The sequence below is a fragment of the Onychomys torridus genome, chromosome 12 (genome assembly GCF_903995425.1).
Source record: "Onychomys torridus chromosome 12, mOncTor1.1, whole genome shotgun sequence".
Taxonomy (NCBI): Eukaryota; Metazoa; Chordata; class Mammalia; order Rodentia; family Cricetidae; genus Onychomys; species Onychomys torridus.
The window spans coordinates 15,844,308-15,863,568 of NC_050454.1; the positions used below are offsets into that span (position 1 = coordinate 15,844,308).

Consider the following 19,261-nt stretch of genomic DNA (forward strand, 5'->3'; position numbering starts at 1 on the left):
TCAGAGGATAAAGTGCTTGCTATCAGCTTGGTGACCTGATTTAATCTCTGGAATTCACACAGTAGAAGAGAAATGACTTTTGCCAGTTGTCACTTGACCCCACAGGCATGACACAGTATGTGTGGGACTGCATGAACACATGCGCACTCGTGCGCACGCACACTTTAAAAAAAGACAGAAGTAAAAACCCACAAGAAGTAGATCATAGACTGCATACATTTTGTGAAAAAATATTCCTTGATAAATCTTCCGTGTCTCCAGGCTCCACATCCATGGACTCAAGCAACCCAAAATCCAAACTATTTTTTAAAATTTGTGTCTGTAGCAAATATGTGTAATTTTTTTTGGCCATTATTTGTTCAGTGCTGAGTACGGCCATTTACACAGCAGTAGGTATTATAAGCAATCTGGAGGTGATGTGGGAGGCAGGCAGGCTAAATACAAAGGCCATGCCCCTTCATGTGAGTGACTGGAGCATCTGAAGACTTTGGTATTCACTGTGGCTCTTGGAATCCATTCTCTACCCATACTGATGGAATATACTTGCCACTACATTCTGAGTTTGGGGGAAAAATAACAAACTGGACAGATAGGGCCTTTGCCCTGTAGATCTTACAGTTTAGTGGGAAAAAAGACAAGAAGCAAATAAATACGATTGATCAGCAGATACTGATGCCATGCCCTTTGGATAAAGCAGGAAGAGGGATGGAGATTGACAGAGGGTGTTAGCTCTTTTGTATAGGTTGATCAGGTACATGGGGTCCCCTAGTGAAAAATAATTCTACACAAAAACACTGCATTATTTTTTTCTGGAATTTGTGTTGTCTGTGGTATATTTTAACGATGTGTTTAACATGCAAGTTTTCTCATTCTAAATTCATATTTTATACTTGTGTTAATCCTAATTTTTTATTTTCCTTCTCCCCTCTCTTCCTCTTCCTCCTCACTTCCCTGTTCTCTTTTCTTCCTCCTTTTGGAGATACTCTTATTCTGTAGCCCTAGCTGGTTTGGTACTTGCTATGAGCTCAGGGTGGCCTTGAACATTTGGCTGTTTGCCTCGGTCTCCTGAATACTGGGATTACATACCACCACGCCAGGTTCTGTTACTTTTCTTTAAAGGGTTCTTAAATTGTATTGCTTCAGGCCTCAGGAATCACTGCCAGGCTGTAAGTGGGACTAAGAGATGAAACTCTCCAAAGAAGAAGAGAGTTGAGTAGATGGCTAGGTCACTGGCTGTGCCGACCAGAAATCCAGTCTTGCTCACATACCACAGAGCTCAAGGAAGGTTTAGGATCTGGAGGCCCGAGGTACATGTAAAAGCAGGAAAGGAAATGGTGGGGGGGACTGAATATGTGAATAATAAAATGTTGTATTCCAGATCCTGGTGTCTTCAGTATGCACAGGAAATCTGCCCTGCTCCTCCCCACCCTGGAAGCTTGGTTTCCAGAGACCCATTCTGTGAGCTATCATTATCAGTAATTTCCCTTTTTCTGACACTTCTTTTATTTCCCAACAAGTCAGAGACTTTTGAAAATGAAATGTCTGCTTGCCTTCAGATAAGCCCCTGTATGCGACCACGTGTTCATTTATTTCTTAACTTAAAGAATTTTGAAACCAGACCAGTTTCTGCAGAAAGTGGATGATGGGAAGGCAGTCGGGAGATGACAGGAATTAAAGTCTGGGTCCTGCTGAGTCCTTAACATTCTGTTAGAGGAGATGTTTGCTTGGCAGACTCCCAGCCTGGATGCTAGGCTGAGCAGCCAAGGGTGTGGCGGCGTTCGAGAAGCTACACGGGATGTTCATTTGCTGGTCCAGACAAACAGAGTGATAGACTTAGCATCACTTGTTCTGATACTTTTGAGTCTTATGGCTGAGATCTTTGGTGCTGCATGGATCCTGTCTTGTGCTGATCATCTGAATGGCTTTATAGAACATCCTAGTGAATGTACTTTCGACAGTTTTCAGGAGTGTTAAAAGTGGCAAGATCACAAACAATGTAATTGCTTCATCATAGCAAAGCGTTTCTGGTGTTTTAAAGAGTCATGCTCCAAATTTAGAGAAAATGTCTCCCTCCTGTTCTTTTTCTTCCATACATATAAACACTCTCTTGCTCAGTAACCTTGACTGGGTCCAGGAAGTCTCCTCAGAGAGCACATTTCTCAGATGTCTAAGTCTCTTACACAAAATGGCAGTCTTTGCATACAATCCACACACACCCTCCCATATACTTGGTGAGATGACACCCAGGACTGAGACCACACACCCAGGAGAAGATGAACAAGGCTGGTCAGCCACTCTGTCTCCAGTGAACGGAGCAGCAGAAAGCACTCCTGTGACGAAGGGAACCCAGATCTGGAGTTTCCAGTGCTGTTGCATCTCTTCCTTCATTCCTTTCATGTCAAGGCGTCTGTGGGTAGTGAGGAGATGGAAAGGTCATGCTCTGACCTGGGACAGTCAGAGTGAAGTGAAACACGTCAGGAACAGCACGTAGGCACATGAGTCAGTGACAAGAATAGACCTGGAAATAACGACCTTTGCTCTTGGCATTTGAGATTTGCAGAAGTGGAAAGCACGCAGCCACCATGCAGTTCGGGCCAGATGTGCTCCTGCAGCCCTCCCACTAGAAAGCACCTGTCATTTTGCAGGTAGCCATCACTTGCTGTGAGAAGGCACCCACCTGTCTAGGACCATCTGTCCACTGCTCACAGAAACCATACAATTAAAGCAGCTTGTTCAGCAGGGCGTTGGTGGTGCACGCCTTTAATCCCAGCACTCGGGAGGCAGAGCCAGGCAGATCTCTGTGAGTTCGAGGCCAGCCTGGGCTACCAAGTGAGTTCCAGGAAAGGCACAAAGCTACACAGAGAAACCCTGTCTCAAAAAACCAAAAAAAAAAAAAAAAAAAAAGCAGCTTGTTCAACAGAAGTTGGAGGACTCTTGCTCAAAGTCCACATTGCCAAGAACCTGGTTTTAATAAGCTTGACCTCCTTGCCTCAACAGTTTGTGTTTTGAGTTTATTGAACCACCATGTGAGCAGCCAGACCTGTGTCCAGTGATACAAGTACAAGATATGACCCACAAGGTTGAGGAAGTCCTCCAAAATGTGTCTTTTGAATTTGTGATGGAAAGTGACCTCAGTCAAAAGAAAAGGACGGTGCACACGGAGTTTGGAACATTTTGCTAGGCTAAAATAAAGATGAAAAACAAGATAAAATGTAAATGGAGTGGGCTCAGCAGTTAAGAGCACTGATTGGCTGCTCTTCCAAAGGACCCAGGTTCAATTCCTAGCACCCACATGAAGGTTCACAATTGTATATAATTCCAGTTCCAGGAAATCCAATGCCGCCTTCTGACTTCTGCCTCTACCAGGCAAGCAAGTGGTGCATGGACTCATACATGAAGGTAAACACTCCCACACATAACATAAAATAAAATTTTAAATTGTGTCTTATAATTATATACCAAATAAAGCTTGCTAAGATTTTTTTAAATGTAGTTTCCAGATTTAATGTATTTAAAAACAGGAAATTTCACATACTGGGGACACAGATAAGTTTCTAAACAAGAGCTCACAAGGTAATTACAAACCTTAAGTAATCCAGTACTAGGGCTATGCATGATTTAAAATTTTTTTATGCTTTTCTGTGCTTTTCAAGGTTTCTTATAATACATGTATTACCTTGAAAAAACAGTTAAAGAAATATATTCCATGAAAATGAACTATCACGCACTGATTTGTTCTGTAAACAGTGTCAAAAGATTTTGATGGATTTTGTTGACAGGGATACAGTCTTGTATGAGATTAACGGAGATACATATCTAGAATGAATGGCTAATGGTCCTTTCTCCCTGTGTGGGCTAGATCCCACGTGGGCTCTCATGTCCAGGAGGAGGAATATCATAAAGCCATGCATAGAGTATATGCTGCAAGATCTCCAGTTACTACTAGATTCAGAACCATATATATATGTGTGTGTGTGTGTGTGTGTGTGTGTGTGTGTGTGTGTGTACGTGTGTACATATATATGTCTCTATTTATCAGGTATAGGACATATATATATATGTATATATATGTATATATATGTATATATGTATATATATGTATATATATGTATATATGTGTGTGTGTCCTGAATACCTGATACAGAATCTTACATATGTATTGTGAATATCTGATATAGAATCTTATATATTTGTTTTCTATATATATACCTTAGTGTATTAGTCAGGGTTCTCTGGAGTAACAGAACTTATAGAATGAATCTCTTTCTCTCTTTCTCTCTTTCTCTCTCTCTCTCTACACACACACACACACACACACACACACACACACACACACACACAAAGGGAACTTATTGAAATGACTTACAGGATGTGGTCTAGCTAACCCAACAATGGTTGCCTATGAATGGAAGGTCCAAGAATCCAGTAGTTGTTCGACCTATGAGGCTGGACGTCTCCGCTGGTCTTCAGTATATGTGGGAACCCTGAAGAAGTCGGCTCTAATGCCAGTGAAGGAATGAATTCGCTAGTGAGTGCTAGAGATGCAGGCAAAGAGCAAGCTCCCCTTTTCCATGTCCATTATATAAGTGCCAGCAGAAGGTGTGGTCCATAGTAAAGGTGCATCTTTCCACCTCAAAAAATCTTTAATCTGGATTAAAGATTTATCGTCCACCTCAAAGATCCAGATTAAAAGTGGGTCTTTCCAATTCAAAAGACTAAATTAAGAAAGAATTCCTCACAGGTGTGTCTAGTAATTTGGGTTTTAGTTAATTCCAGATGTGGACAAGTTGACAACCAAGAATAGCCATTACAGTTAGGAAAGTTTAATTCACAAATTAGGTATAATATGGGACTAATAATAGTCATAGCAATATAATAAAAGTTATTTGAATGCCTCCGTCTTTCTCTCTCAATACCTTATTCTTAGTATACTGTACTTACCCTTGTGATACAAGATAATAACGATGCCTGTAAGAGAAGCTTGCTGTAGGCATTTTAAAGGACACTAGACTACTGTTTATGTGTTTCCTGATCACAGCATGCAGAACTCCACTGGCTAATCTGATAATGCTCAAGATAGGGTCTGCTGACTGCTGACCTTCCATCATGGAAGGAGGTGGTGGGGAGGGTCACCTGGGATTCTGGCCGCTGCCTCCCGAACCTCTCTACCAGGTATATACAATGTTACCAAAATGTCCATGGCCTCACAGTCCAGAGCGATGCTAGAGTATACAGTATAGGCCAAGTTAATGGAATTTGGGGGAGGAGATGACATCTATGCAGCTATGGGGAAGTCATAATCCACGTCGGAGGCTTTCATGTGACGTGGGTGCTCTGAAGTCACTATGCTTCTGTTACTCTTCACCTAGCTGTAAGTAGTCCAACAAGCTCATTGGCTCCCAAGGTCAGACTTCGGTAGAAAAGTATTTTAGTTTGTCATTGGTCCCCTTTAAGGAGGGGCCAGACATTTGTGTATATCTCTCTGGGGAAAGAGTTCCCACAACAATCCCTTAATTGGAAGAAGGTTCAATGGAATGTTGCTTGGCAAAACAAAAAACAAAAAATACAACCACCAAGCTATTATGCAACAACTTTGGCGGATCTCAAGGACACTTTGTGGAATGATAAAGGTCAATCTTGATTATTACATACTGTATGATTTCATTTATGTAATACTCCCCAAGTGATAACATTGCAGAGATGGAAAGCAGGCTAGTGGCTGCCATATTTTGTGGGGAGGAGAGGTGGCAGAGAGAGGCGTTTGGCAAAGGACAAGCTCAGTTCATACTTCGGTAGTAGTGTGTTATGTAAATCCACACACATGATAAATGGCAACAGACACAGAGTCCCAAGGTAGCCCCAGTAACTGCAACCATCTTAGGAAGAATAAAGCTGAAGGCCTTGTGATTTCAAAATCTACAGAACTACAGGGAGGCAGGGTGATAATGGCATAAAGATAGCATGTAGAGAAATGGAAAAGGAAAGCCCATATATACAACCAAGTGGTTTTCAACTGGGGTGTCGATACCACCTGAAAAGCCCGATATTTTCAACAAATGGTCCTGGGAAGACTGCATACCCACATGCAAAATAATGAAGCGGGGCACTTCAGCACATGCAAAAATGAACTAAAAACAGACAAACCCCTCTAAAGACTAAAACTACGGAACTCTTAGATGAACACATATGGGGAAAGACACTAAATCCTACAGTGTTTTTTATACAAGACATGAAAAGCACAGGAGCAAAAGAAAAAAAAAATAGCCAAGTAGCGTATTTGTCCTCATCGTGGGGCGGGCTTTGGGTTTCTCTGTTTGCTCTCTACTGACAGATGGGACCAGCACCGCATGTCCTCTCCACCCCTCAGGACCTTTTGGTATACACGTGGTACTAGGATGGACCCCACCTCTCAGAGACAGTGTGGAGGGCAGGGAACACGAGTGAGGCCCTGTGGAAATAAGCTCTACCACTGAGTAAATGGTTGGCTTTTATTTCAAAATTGTACAAAAGGCCATACGTGGCTATAAAAAACTTTTGTCTTCAGAACACATGGAAATTCAGAAAGGACAAAATAGGCATCATTCACAGTGTAAAGGAAGGGCTCTCTCGGAGGAGGTGGAATTACAGCTCCTCTTTCCTCTTCTCTAGTCTCTTGAGGTCTCCCTCCCTGAGGGTTCGGATGAAGCTAGTAAATCCCAATTCCTGCAGGGTTGGGAAGGAGAGAGAGAGAGAAAAGATGGGACTTGAACTCTTGAGGGATGCACACCCTCCCGCTGCTGCCCCTGCACCTCCACCAACTCCTGGGCAGACCCACAAGGAGGCACTGTTGACTTGTGACATAAGCCCCCATGCTCCCGGCGGGGTGAAGATGTGGGCGGGGTGAAGATGTGGGCGGGGTGAAGATGTGGGCGGGGTGAAGATGTGGGCGGGGTGAAGGTGTGGGCGGGGTGAAGATGTGTCCGGTATTGTAAGCATGGCGTGTCCTAGCTGCGTGCCGTGGCTCCTGTCCACCTCCCTTTGCTGCCCTCTGCAGTGGCGGCTTCCGGGGGCCCACTCCACTCACCGTGCGGTCGCTTTCATACTTTTCTACCAGCTTCCCGTAGTGGTAGTAGTGGAAAGTGGGGTAGGCCTTCACAGACTCCTGCTGACACAGGTCCTGGTTCTTGTCCTTGACACAGTCCACAGCAGCACAAGCAATCTAAGGGGTGAGGTGGGGAAGGTCAGATGTCGCCCCATCTGCTGGGGGAAGGGCTGGACTGGGAAGAGGAACACTTTTTTTTTCTTTTTTCTTTTTCTTTTTCTTTTTCTTTTTCTTTTTCTCTTTCTTTCTTTCTTTCTTTTTTTTTTTTAGCTGAGGATTGAACCCAGGGCCTTGCGCTTGCTAGGCAAGCGCTCTACCACTGAGACAAATCCCCAACCCAGAGGAACACTTTTGCAGCCCAGTTTTCTAAGGGCAAATCTTCTTGCTGGCACACTGAGACTCATGGAACATAACTAGCCACTTGGTGCATCAGGAAGTTACGGAGACCAAGAGGGTTCAAATAACACCTGTCAGCACATGACCAATGGTTAGCAAGTGTCAGCTGCTGTGACACTCATTCCTACTGACACCATACCCATAAACTGCTCCTGCTAGAAGCCGAGCGCCTGGGCAGGACATTGGATAAAGAACATTCTCAATCTTGTGTGATCTGAGTCACAGGGGTGGTCCAGGGTGTTAGTGGACCAAAGTCACTGTTCACCATTCACCAACCAAGCCAGTACCTACAGATGGAGAATGCCAGGGGAGTACATTCCAGAATCTGTTACTATGGGAATTGGGTTTTGGTAAGAAAGTTCTTCTAATGGACTCTGGCCTCTTCTTGTGCATGTGCCAGGTGGTGTGTGTGTGTGTGTGTGTGTGTGTGTGTGTGTGTGTGTGTGTGTAGTAGGGGGAGGCTGCTTTTATTTTGCTGAAAGCCACACAGCAGAGAAGGAGGAAACAAAGTCAGCTAGAGGCAATACACAGAGCAGCATCTCTGGAAAGCAGGAATGGCAGGCTCGAATGGGATGTGAGTCTTCACTTATGTGCCAGGCCTGTTCCAGATGCTGGGGGTGACCAGATGCACACAGGTGACCTTGACAAAGTCCAGCCACCAGGCAGCGACCCCCCCCCCCCCCCCCCCCCCCCGCTATGTAATAAGTGAGGTCATTTTAGAGCCTGGTGACGACTCAGTTGACATCCCTGAGACAATTTAAAGGTTGCTGGAGAACCACGGTTCTTCACATCAGGCAAGGGTCCCTTTCCAGGGAAAAGAACTCTGTAGGCCACAGCGTTCATGGCTACTGGTAGCCATGGCTACCATCTTATGGACTGTAAGACTGAGAGCTAAAGTAAGCAAGGGGGGACAGTCTCCCCCACCTCCTCACCTCAGGCTCCCCTTTGCATCTTCAGCCTGATTGTTTTATACAACAAGACTTTCACAGTGAAGTTTGCAAACTCACTGAACATAATCCATAGCTGGCTCTCAGGCCCGTTCTATTTGGCCCACATAGAACTTAAAAAGAAAATAAATTTGAATTAGCTGCCAATGTGGAAGGAGCCAGAAGATTTAATATAAAAATTTGGCTTCGAGCTTCTCTATAAACATCAGAAGATTGGATGGTACTTGCCCCGTGTTCCCACAGGCAGCGACTGGCTGAGCGGGCGAGCATCTGTCTCCTTCTGGGAGGTTAACCCTACCCTTCACCTGCACCCACAATGAGCTCAATTCGCTTAGGCCAGCAGCTGGCCACAGTGGGTTCCTGAGAACCCTGCTCATCTTCTAAATTGTGTTCTGAATTATTTAGAAACAAGAGGCAGATGCTCCTGTGCAGGGTTTTCTTCTTCTGGACAAGCATGTCCGACTCCACACGGCCAGCAGCACAGGGTGGCTCCAGCCAGCCTCGGGCCAGGGACCACCGCTCCTCTGCTCAGAGTTGGATGAACACCGCTCCGGGCCGCTGCTCTCCCTGCATCCACTTTAAATTATGAATTCAATTTGTATACATGCCCTGGAGCTGTTGGAAATGTAGTGTATGGTTTTATAAATCTGCTAAATTAAAAATGTATACTTGTGAATCCTTCACACTAGCTGTCAGCCATGTACAGGGAATGTGGCTTCCAGCTGCAAAGGGGAATCCATGCTCAGTTTCTACAAGAGACAAGAGTGGCCAATACCCTTCAAAATGAATCTGTTCTCAGAGCTCCCATCTCACCTGCCTCAACTCCTGTCCCATCAGACCTACTGTGGCCTTCACTGACCACCTGCATTCAACACACCTACAGCCTCAGCCTTGTTCTCCTGTAGTTGGCATGGATTCCTCGGCTCTCTGTCTGTCCCGAGGGGTCCTCAGCCAAAGACTTGCCCTGGTACCAAAAGTCTGACCCGAGAGCTTCACCAAGCCCTCAAGTTGCAGACCTTGGGGACGCCAAGGACAGAACCCTGGCTTCCAGGACCTTTGAGTGAGACAACTCTGTGGGTCATGTCCTAGGAAGTCTCCCAAGGGATAGAGCCTCAGCTACCCACAGCCACCCGCCCATGTCATCTCCCCTGTGGCTTCTTCCTGCTTCAACTCACTTTCTCAACCTTCTGTGGTACTTCCCCGAGATCTCCTCCCAAATTCATGCCCCTCACAGAGTCCCAGCCAGCACACAGCCTGCTTTCAGGAAAACACCAGTTGGCAATGCTCATGTTCAGTTTCTGACGTGGCTCCTTCCCAGCAAAGGCATGTGTGTAGGGACTCCCATTTAAACCCTCCTGGACTCTAGACTCCACACCGGTAAGACGAGGAATGTGTTAATACCTAATCCATCAAGCTACTTCGAGGACTGTATAACTCACTGCTCACCATGGAAAAAAAGCCTCCATGGCCCTCATTATCACTCTGTCATTTAGACAACAGTCATGGGGTGGGGGTCTAAAACATCGAGACTTTGGGGAGTTCAAAAACAAAGGAGGCTCCTGTATTAAGGAGTTTCCACTCCTGATGGACAGGAGTGCCAAACGTGACCTATCCCACCTGTCCAGGTTAGAGTGGTGGTGTGGTCAGTCAGAGTGGGGCACCTGCAGCCTTTCGACCTCCCTTGGAATGTCCTGCACACTTTTACTGGCCCCACCTTCATGCCCAAGCTGGGGCAAACCTTAAAGTACACAGAGGTGAGCCTCTCCTAGCCAGTACAGCAGGCCCTTGCCTCTGTTTGGTCTTCCACACGGGTCCCTGTCTTCCAGGCCACTGGAAAAAACGCCATCTATTCCAACACTCAAAGTCTGTAGCCCTTCTCCACCAGCGTGTCAACTGATAAGGTCCCCAGCTAAGCTCCTGGGAGGGGATTTAGACTCGCTGGCTAAAACATGAGCTGCCTCACACAGCTTTATTGATTCAGTAAAATAAATCTCTGCAGGAGCTAATATTGACTTTGGCTATGAAAATGGAAGTGAAAAACCAGCCGCATATTGATTGGGGAAGGAACACGGACTGGCTGCTGGGGGAGAAACACAATATGATTCCAGCTGAGAGGTGGCAGCAAGGGTGTGAGGAAGAGCCGGAGTCAGGAGACCCAGCTCTGGCTATCAATAACCCCTGGGGCATCCTTGCACAAAGGACATAGCTCCTTTCATAGTCCCTGTAAAGTAAAAGCAAGTGGGGGCAAGCCAATGGTCCCCAAACACCACTGTATGGCCAGTAAAAAGGCCAGCTCTTCTAAGTCACCAGTTTCTGGAAGCATCCTTCCAGAACCTCCCATATGATGGTTAAAATATGGTACTCTGCTTTGGGCACAGAATGGGCACAACTCACCTTAGTTCCCAGGCCACGCACTGGCTCTGGGAGCTGTTATTATTGCTGCGGAGTATTCTAGGAACCTCAGGTGGGTCAGCTTCCCAGACAGACCAGACTGGGAGATGGAATAAAGGAGGTTGTAAGGAGGGGCAAAGGGAGTGGGCTAAGCGTGTGAACCCAGCCAAGAGCTAGCATATGTCAGACAGTGAAGCACAAAATAATGGGGCCCTATACACCAGAGTGAGTGGGGAAGAGAAAGGCTGGATCTGGGCTGCCTACTGTGGATTTGGAAGCCTGGCTTCAGAAGGCTCTAGCAGTGGTCTAACAGAAAAACAGATGTCATGGTAATGTGGGCCACACTCCCAAGATTTTTCTGACCACCTGGTCCTTTAGCAGACCTCCCCAACACTGTATGAACCAGAACAGCCCAGTTCAAGCTCTGGCATCAGTGAGGCCTCAGAATCCCTTCAAGGATCTCCTGGAGTGCACGAGCACCTAAGCAGCCTTAGGGCAGAGAGGCCACCAACTTTACTCATTCTCCTATCTGCCTGGAGCCCTCAGTGTTCTAGTTCAGGGCTGATGGACTTGGAGTAACAACAGTAATGACTTGGAGTGACATCTATTCTAATGTTGGGGTAGACAATCAGGGTATGGTGACATCATTGGAGCTCCCAGTACAGAAGCAACCATCAGGCAAGTGGTACATACACACACACACACACACACACACACACACACTCATGCGTGTGTGCACAAAGTGCATGGTCCTTATACTCCCTCCTGGAACAGTGAGGGGGCCCTCAAGGGCAAAGCCAGGGCTTATGGGGATCAGCCAGTGAATACACAGAAGGGTCCCAGGGTCTACGTAGGAATCTTGTCCTGCGGAACCTCACTCCCTGCATACGTGCCTGCTCTCAGCCTGGCTTCCTGAACTGCTAAGTTCTCATCACTTTTTCTCTGCAGCTCCTTCCAAGTGCAGTGCGGTGAGGTGTCCTGGCGCCTGTGTCTCTGCCGCCATCATCCTGGAGGGAGCTTCAGGCCTACCTTCCACTTGCTTCACTCAAACCCTCACCATCCCTAGGACAACTGCCTGTGCTCACGTGTGCTGCCTTACCTGCTCTTCCGGATCCATCTACTTATTGTGGGACCTCTGCTTACCTTGAGCCTGGACCAGCTGAAGGATTTTACATGGGAAAATAGGACGGCGGAACAGTAGCACATGTGACTCTGGGTACTCTGTGTGAGTGTGAGTGTGTGTGCGTGCATGTGTGTGTGTGTGTGTGTGTGTGTGTGTGTGTGTGTGTGTGTGTGTGTGTGTGTGTGTGAAGTCCCTAAATAAACCCAATGAGGCCTGGTATGTGACAGATTCCTATGACTGAATCCAAGGGCTGGAAACCCTCTTCACAACCATCCCTACCAGCCCCCTATCAGTCTCATTGATAAGATGAGAAGGGAATTCACGGGCTGGGGATGTAGCTCAGTGGGAGATTGCTTGCTTAGCAGGAGTTCAGCCTCCAGCCCTGCCCCTCAATAAACAACAAACAACAACCAAAACCTTCTAGGAGAAAGGAACTTAAAGACTGGAGGTTGAGAGGATTTCCCGAGTTCTGGGGTCCAGCCCTGCTTCAACGGCCACATGCCCACCCTCACCAGGGGTGGCTCTGTTCCCCTGCTGCAGAAACAGGCCTGGCGCCCACTCCCTAATCCAATCTGCAGCTCCAGCTTGTTAATTTTATGCTTCATCAGCTGGCAGTTGCAGGAGCCTTTAGCTTAGGCAGGATGTGGATCCTCTGGCATGGTCTGGTTCTCCCCCACCGCAGCCTCCTCCATTTGACTTCTGGGGGGTTATTTGTATTTTTAATTATGTAAGTAACGCATGACTACGATCCTACTGTAAAAATATTTGAGCACTAAAGAAAAATGAACACATGGCTCCTTTTATAGCCTTCCTCCACGGAAGTGCTGTAATGGTTCAGTTTACACCTCTAGTTGATTTTGCAGCAGAAATCCACCCTGTCTGCCTGGTGAAGAGTAAGAATGCTCTGCTTCTGAGAATGACCCTGCTTACAGGTCTGGGCAGAGCCGCACATAGGGCTGGAGAATGTAACTGGCAGGGAAAAGGGTGGAGGAATTAGTGCAAAGTGAACTGGGGGTGGAACGAGAGAGGGAGTGTCCTTACCTTGCGGTCATCTTTGAAGGCATCAGCTGTGGCAGTGAAGTGTGGGATGGCCTTCTTACAGTGTGGGCACCCTGGGTGAGAAGGGACAGAGTGTCACACAGGCCCGAAGATGGCAGAGCTGGGGCCACTCTCTGGGACTCTGGATCGTCCTTTCTAGGAGCCCACATCCTGCTCACCCTGCTAGGGTTCCTTTGTTAACCTTGCCATTCAAACGTCTGTGGGCACAGGGCTTTGCAGGAATCAATTCCATTGAGTCTGGGGATACCCCTCCCCTGGAACTTCTCATCTGCCATCTGGCCTAAAGGGAGGTTGTGATGGAGTTGTACAGAGACTGCCCTGGAGACAGACCAGAGGAGCTGGAGCCACAGTGCAAAGGGACTTGGGAAGGGCCACCTGTGCTCAGGACTCCCTGAGTCTATCACACTCTGTCCTCTTGCCCTAGGGATGATGGTGGGTCACCTCTCTACTTCATGGCTGAGGGGGTGGTACTGGGAAGATGGGGTCAGAGGTAGCAGCTCTGCCCATGTTCCCAAGGCCCCTGCTTTGCAGATAGCTTCCTCCCCTTCAACACCCGTTATCCCTTTCTACAATTTTAATCTTGAAGGCAACAAAGGATGTACTTGAGTGAGGCTGGGAGGAAGATGAGCTACAGAGTCATCAGTAGCCCCCAGTCCCTGCCCCAGGGAAAAAGGCCTATAGAGAGGAGGAAGGGCCGCGGCATTCCACTGTGATTCTTGTTTCTTAGTCTGTGCATCACTTTGACCCCCTCCTGCTGGAAAGTAGTGCAGGAACCTATTTGTGGGCCATTTTTCTTTTTCAGTCACAGAAGCTGGGAAAGCCAAAGGCCACACTGGCCTTTCCTTCAGGGTGAACAGATCAGAACCCAAACCCGCCAATTCTCAAATTCATTCGCCAGATATGAGTGAACAGAACTGCCATGGACAGACAGCTATGACCCTGACCATGGTAATTGATTCCGATGCAAACAGATGGGAGGGGTCCCATGCCTGAGGGGAGACAGGGTCCAGCAGCAGCCTCCTGACACAGGCCTGTCCATCCCACTCGGGGAGGTAGACAGAGCTGATTCTGCAGGGAACGGAAATGGTTTTGCTTTTCTGCTTTCTTCTCTTTAGAATGAGATAATAATGACTGGCATTTCAAAGGGTTTTGTGAAACTAAATTAAGACTAAGCTACAAATTTAATCTGAATTTAGCATCTGAGTTGGTTTCTGAGATGGGTGGGACCGCCCATATGGCCAGACTTGGGGAGCAGCCAGCTGGCCCCAGAATAGAGGGGGGGATGATGGGGAGGGACTCAGGGATTTCCCAACATCTGATGCAGGAAGAGAAGAGACCTGGGATGGGTATGGGTTAATTCTGAATAAATGAGCCCACATGGCAGCTAAGAGACAGATGACTTTTCAACTACCTAAAATGGCAATCAGAAGTAACACCATTAATTTGGCCTAACAGAGACACAAAGCTCAAATTCATGAAAATGTCATAGTACAGGAGTGATGTTACATAATTTCAAAACATTTAAAGAGCACAATCTATTGGTAGACTCATCCCGTGGGTAGCTACAGGCCCTGTGAAGGGCACAGGCCTACTAATAGCACGCTCACAGGGTGGGCCGAAAATAATCTACCCTAAGCCTCACAATCCGGTTTCACTATTAATTTTCCCTTTTTAACCTCCACTTATTGAAAGCATAAAAGCCAACTGTCAGCCTAGTGCAAGTTCCCACGCCATCAATTTTAAAATACCAAGGCCTCAGACACATGGCTTCTTGCATCTCATTGTCTCATTATCTAAAGAGAGTGAGTGCATGGCAGATGGATACCTGGTGGGGTGGTGGTGTCACAAAGTGCATGGGATGTTTCTAGGAGGCATCAGGTGGGCCAGAGTATGCCATGGCTTTTTAAAATTTGGGGGTGGAAAACATAAAGCATTACCTCTATGAAGTAGAAAACCCACTAGGCTCCCTGAAATGGGAGGGCAGAGGCAAAGCCGGAGGACAGGCTGGAAAACCTCAACCCTAGAGAAGGAGCTGAGTTGGTCTAGGAAGGGCAGTTCCCATGATCAAATCTTTCAGGAAGGTGTGAGAAGTGGGGAATAAAGAGACATGTGAAGAGGCAGATCTGGGGGGGAAGGAAAGTGGCAGGGAGGCCGGATGTGGTAGGCCAGCCTTTTCCTTTTACTTTAAAATTTTATCTGGTACTTGACATTTCTGCAGTATTTGGATTCTTTATATATAAATAAGTTGTGTGTGTGTGTGTGTGTGTGTGTGTGTGTGTGTGTGTGTGTGTGTGTAGAGCTCACAAGTAAGTATATTATCATCAGAAAGCACAGAAAGACAGATGGGGAACTTTAAGGATTAAGCTCTTCACCAGCAACTGAATCATTCCATAGCACTGCTGTGGCCATGTCCTGGTTTGTGAGAGTTCTCTCAGAGAAGACTGGGAGCCAAAGAGGTATGGCAGGGATATGGCCCCTTCCCTATATTCTGGGTGCTGTTTGGAGAAGGGGGGCAGACTGGTCTCCACTGCCCAGTTTGGGAGGATCCCTGTGGACATAGAAACCTGTCTGTTCTAGTAGCCAATAAGGACTTTGTGTCTACCACAGGGTCCCTCAGTGAGGAATGAGGAATGGCATGGGCCAAAGAGAGGGGGCATTCCCCGGGAAGCATTTTGTCTAGTCTTTGTGAAGTTTTGGTGGCTGGTCACTGAACTGATTGTTGCCTAATGGATGCTCACAGAGATCACTCCTGATGCATTGTGCCTGTGGCAGAGACAGAGTTGCCTGGGCTGTGGGAAGGACCTGCCACAGGTCTGGAGCAAGCCACAAAAATCCTGGGTCTCTAGGGCTTGGGGATTTAGCTCAGTGGTAGAGTGCTTGCCTAGCAAGTGCAAGGCCCTGGGTTCGATCCTCAGCTCAAAAAAAAAAAAAAAAAAAAAAATTCCTGGGTCTCAGCCCTCCACCCTCTTTTGCTCTGAAGGGGCAGGCAAGGTCTTTGAGGAACTCAGTAAGGATCTTTGGAAGCAAATCCCTGAAAGAGGTCAAGGCTGCAGGGAAGGGAGGCTGCCCAGTGTGCCGGCTGCCCGAGGGATGGGGTCTGAAGTCATGATCCACTGGGCCTCTCAGACAGTGATGGTGACAATAAGAGACATTGCAGGCTACTGACACTGAACAGTGGGGACAGGAGCGGAGCAAACAGGAGGGCCGGCCACAAATGAGTGAGTTTACGACTAGACTGCGTGCCTGGCTTCTCTGTAGACAGAGACTTTTATTATCCTCACGCCATTAAGCTGAGCTGTAACCTGGGGGAGAGAGAGAAGGGCAAGGGAAGAGTGGGGCATGCTAAGATGCTTTCCCTCTAAGTGTCAATTAACAACTTCAAAACGGGAATGCGGAGAAACCCGAGGTCGAAGACACCGCCCTTAGCAGACAGGTCTCTTCCTCAACTTGTACTCTGATTAAAATGAGAATCATGGAGCTTGCAGGTGAATGTGCCTTTCCTACAGCATGGTGTCAGTCTCAAACAGATCAAAGCCTGTGCGAAAGGTCAGTGGAGGGAGCTCTCAGGCCTTGAAAGAAAGGGCAGTATCAGGAGAGAGGATAGGAGGAGAGTGGAAGGAATTTTGAGTGTGTGTATGTGGGGTGGGGGGGGGGGTGGGGGGGCACAGCGGAGGTCAGGCAGGCTTATAGGGGGAGTACAGTATGGAAAAACCCAGAACCCTAGGCGACTGGTTCCCACCACATACAGAGCCTGTAGGCTTGAGAAGAGCAAGACATTCCCAATGAAGGAAAGAACCCAATAGGGGCCGACGAAAGGAATCAATGCATTTTTCAGGCCCTCTCAGCCTTTGGGGAAATTGGGAGTCCTGCTTCAGGAACACCTGGTTTCAGAGTCAACCAGTAGGTGTCCTGGTCCCTGGGGAAGGGGCTCTTTTTGGTGGGGTGAGGCCGAGTCCTCTCCCCTCCCTCCTTGTGAACACAAGCTACTTACAGGGGGCATAGAACATGACCAAGGTGTGCTTCTTCTTCTTCAGGGTGTCCCGGAAGTTATCCCCCATCAAATGTAATACACTTGTCTGTTGTTCTTCCCACGTGGGTTCTGGAGGTGGGGGAGCCTCAGGGCTGCAGAGGTTGGGGGGGAGGGGCAAACAAGAGGAACTGCTGACAGATAGGCGCAAACCCCATCCCACACCCAGCCACTGTGGAACACATATGAACAAAAAACTTCTGGGATTTCATTTTAAAACCTTGGCTCAAACACCAACAAATCCATACTATCCATGAAGAGGTGGGAGACGTGGCCCCATTTGAACACAGGCACCCCACCCCCCCCCCCCCCCCCCCCCCCCCCTCCCCGGTGTGGGTCACCATCACTTCAGAAGGCACAGAACCTCCTCCACCTGGCTCCCTGGCCCTTCCTGCCTGCCTCCTAGGGAGTCACCGAGTGACCTTCCATCATCTTCTTTGAAGTGTTTGTTCTGGCACAGAGCATGCCAGCCAAGTGAGGGAGGCCTGGGCTCCAGTCCAGATTACTTGTGAGACCTGTGACTTTAAGGAAAGTGACCAAACCCTTCTGAGTTTCTACTTGCTTTTCTGTTATGTGAGAGCGGTACCCAGGTGGTAAGGAAGGACACAGAGTGTACACAAAGCTCCTGCTTGGTCCAGCCTAGAGAAGCTGGACGTGCTAATAAACGGCAGGCACTGGATAAGTATCAGCCATTTTCTAGTTTCTGCTTCTCTGCTGTCTCCCATCCCATTCTGCCTCACATGAGGATAAAGCTCGCTGTAGTTCAGATCTGAATGTCCCCCAAAAAGCCTATGTGTTTTCAGAGTGGTACTCTCCAGGAAACCAAGATGGGGTACAGTGGGAAGTTTGTTTTCGATCACTGCCAAGTAACCATAAAACAACACTTCCCAAACTGAGGCAAGACCAACTTTTTCTTTGTAAGCTGATTGTCTCAGGGATTTATTACAGTAAGGGAAAGCGGACTAATGATAAGTCTTATCTATTTTTGAGACCACATCTTGTCATGTAGCCCAGGCTAGCCCAGAACGTGTTATTTTTCTGGATTCAGCCTTCTGAGTGCTTGGATTACAGGCAAATGTCAACACACCCAGCTCCAGGTCTTTCAGAAGCCTGTCTTCCTTGCTTCCTCTCCTTGCAACCCCTGTCTCTTGGCAAGTAAGGCTGTACCAAGCTGCCTCATACAACTTCTCCCACAACATTTCTGCCACAACCCTGTACCACCATCCCAGGACTTGGTTTAGAGTGGCACGGCCTCTCTGGCCTGTCACTTTTAACAAGCCCTCTAATAGTACGTCCTAACTTCAGTGTTCCATGTCTCCCACAGCCTTCTCTTCCTCTGGTTCTATTCCGAGCCTCTGCAATTCTCACCAGACCTTATGTGACTCCCAGGACCTTCAGGGCCTCCCATTTCTTGTGGATACCATGAACTTTTCCTCTCATCCTAGCCTGTTTCCAGCCAGAGGCCCCACTGTTACCCCAACCCCCCCAAGACTTGGAACATGTTTTATTTTTCTCTCTAGTCCCTCTTCCTCCCCCCCAATTCTCCATGCTGGCCATGGTACCCCTGTGCCAGTGACCAAGACCAACTCTTGCTTTTCCTCTATGCTCTAAGTCCCCTGGCTACATGGTTGATGACACCAACTTGTCCTTTCTGCTTGCCCAGCCCCCAATGCTGTTCCACTAGCTGTACACAGGCAGGCACACCTTAGCAAGCCGGGCCTTGGCCACCTGTACACCCAGTAGTGAACACCATGTTCCTTGCCTGGCACCATCTGCTTGTCCTGCTTCTGGATGAGACCCCTCCACCTTCCATCCCATAATCACCTGCTGTCCTGACACTGGAAGGCTCTCTTCTAAATGCCTCAAAGAGCTATTGCTTGTCTCTGGGAGGTGACCCTGGATCTCTCTGAACGGAAATGCCTTCCCAATGAAATAGGAATAAAAATTCTGGCCTCAGCAGGATTTGTGGATGAAAAGGGGCACAGCTGAACAGGGTTTGGGATTTGGTTCAGGGGCAGAATATTTATCTACCATGTGTGGGCCCTGAGTCTACTGTCTTCCTGAGTGAGACTGGGAGAGCAGGCATGATGAGCCACCTGCTTCAGAAACCAGAAGGGAAAGCGAACTCTTGGTCTCCTTCAGAACCAGACCACTCCCTCCAGCATGGCGGCATGGCTATCAGGCTCCTCTCCTGGCGAGCAGAGGAAAACGGGAGCAGCAGCTGAGGGTGGAACCTT

General features: G+C 47.8%; 1 protein-coding gene across 1 annotated transcript in view; it reads right to left on the minus strand.

The window, feature by feature from the left end:
* Positions 1–6,474: 6,474 nt before the first annotated feature.
* Positions 6,475–19,261, minus strand: part of Pdia5 (protein disulfide isomerase family A member 5) — a 90,798-nt gene continuing 78,011 nt past the window's right edge. Inside the window, exons 14-17 of the mRNA XM_036203778.1 lie at positions 16,989–17,119; positions 12,980–13,050; positions 7,064–7,198; positions 6,475–6,702 (exon numbers count right to left, since the gene is read on the minus strand). Coding sequence (XP_036059671.1) covers positions 6,622–6,702; positions 7,064–7,198; positions 12,980–13,050; positions 16,989–17,119 — 418 coding nt within the window. The 3' untranslated portion in view covers positions 6,475–6,621. The remainder of the gene's footprint in view (positions 6,703–7,063; positions 7,199–12,979; positions 13,051–16,988; positions 17,120–19,261) is intronic.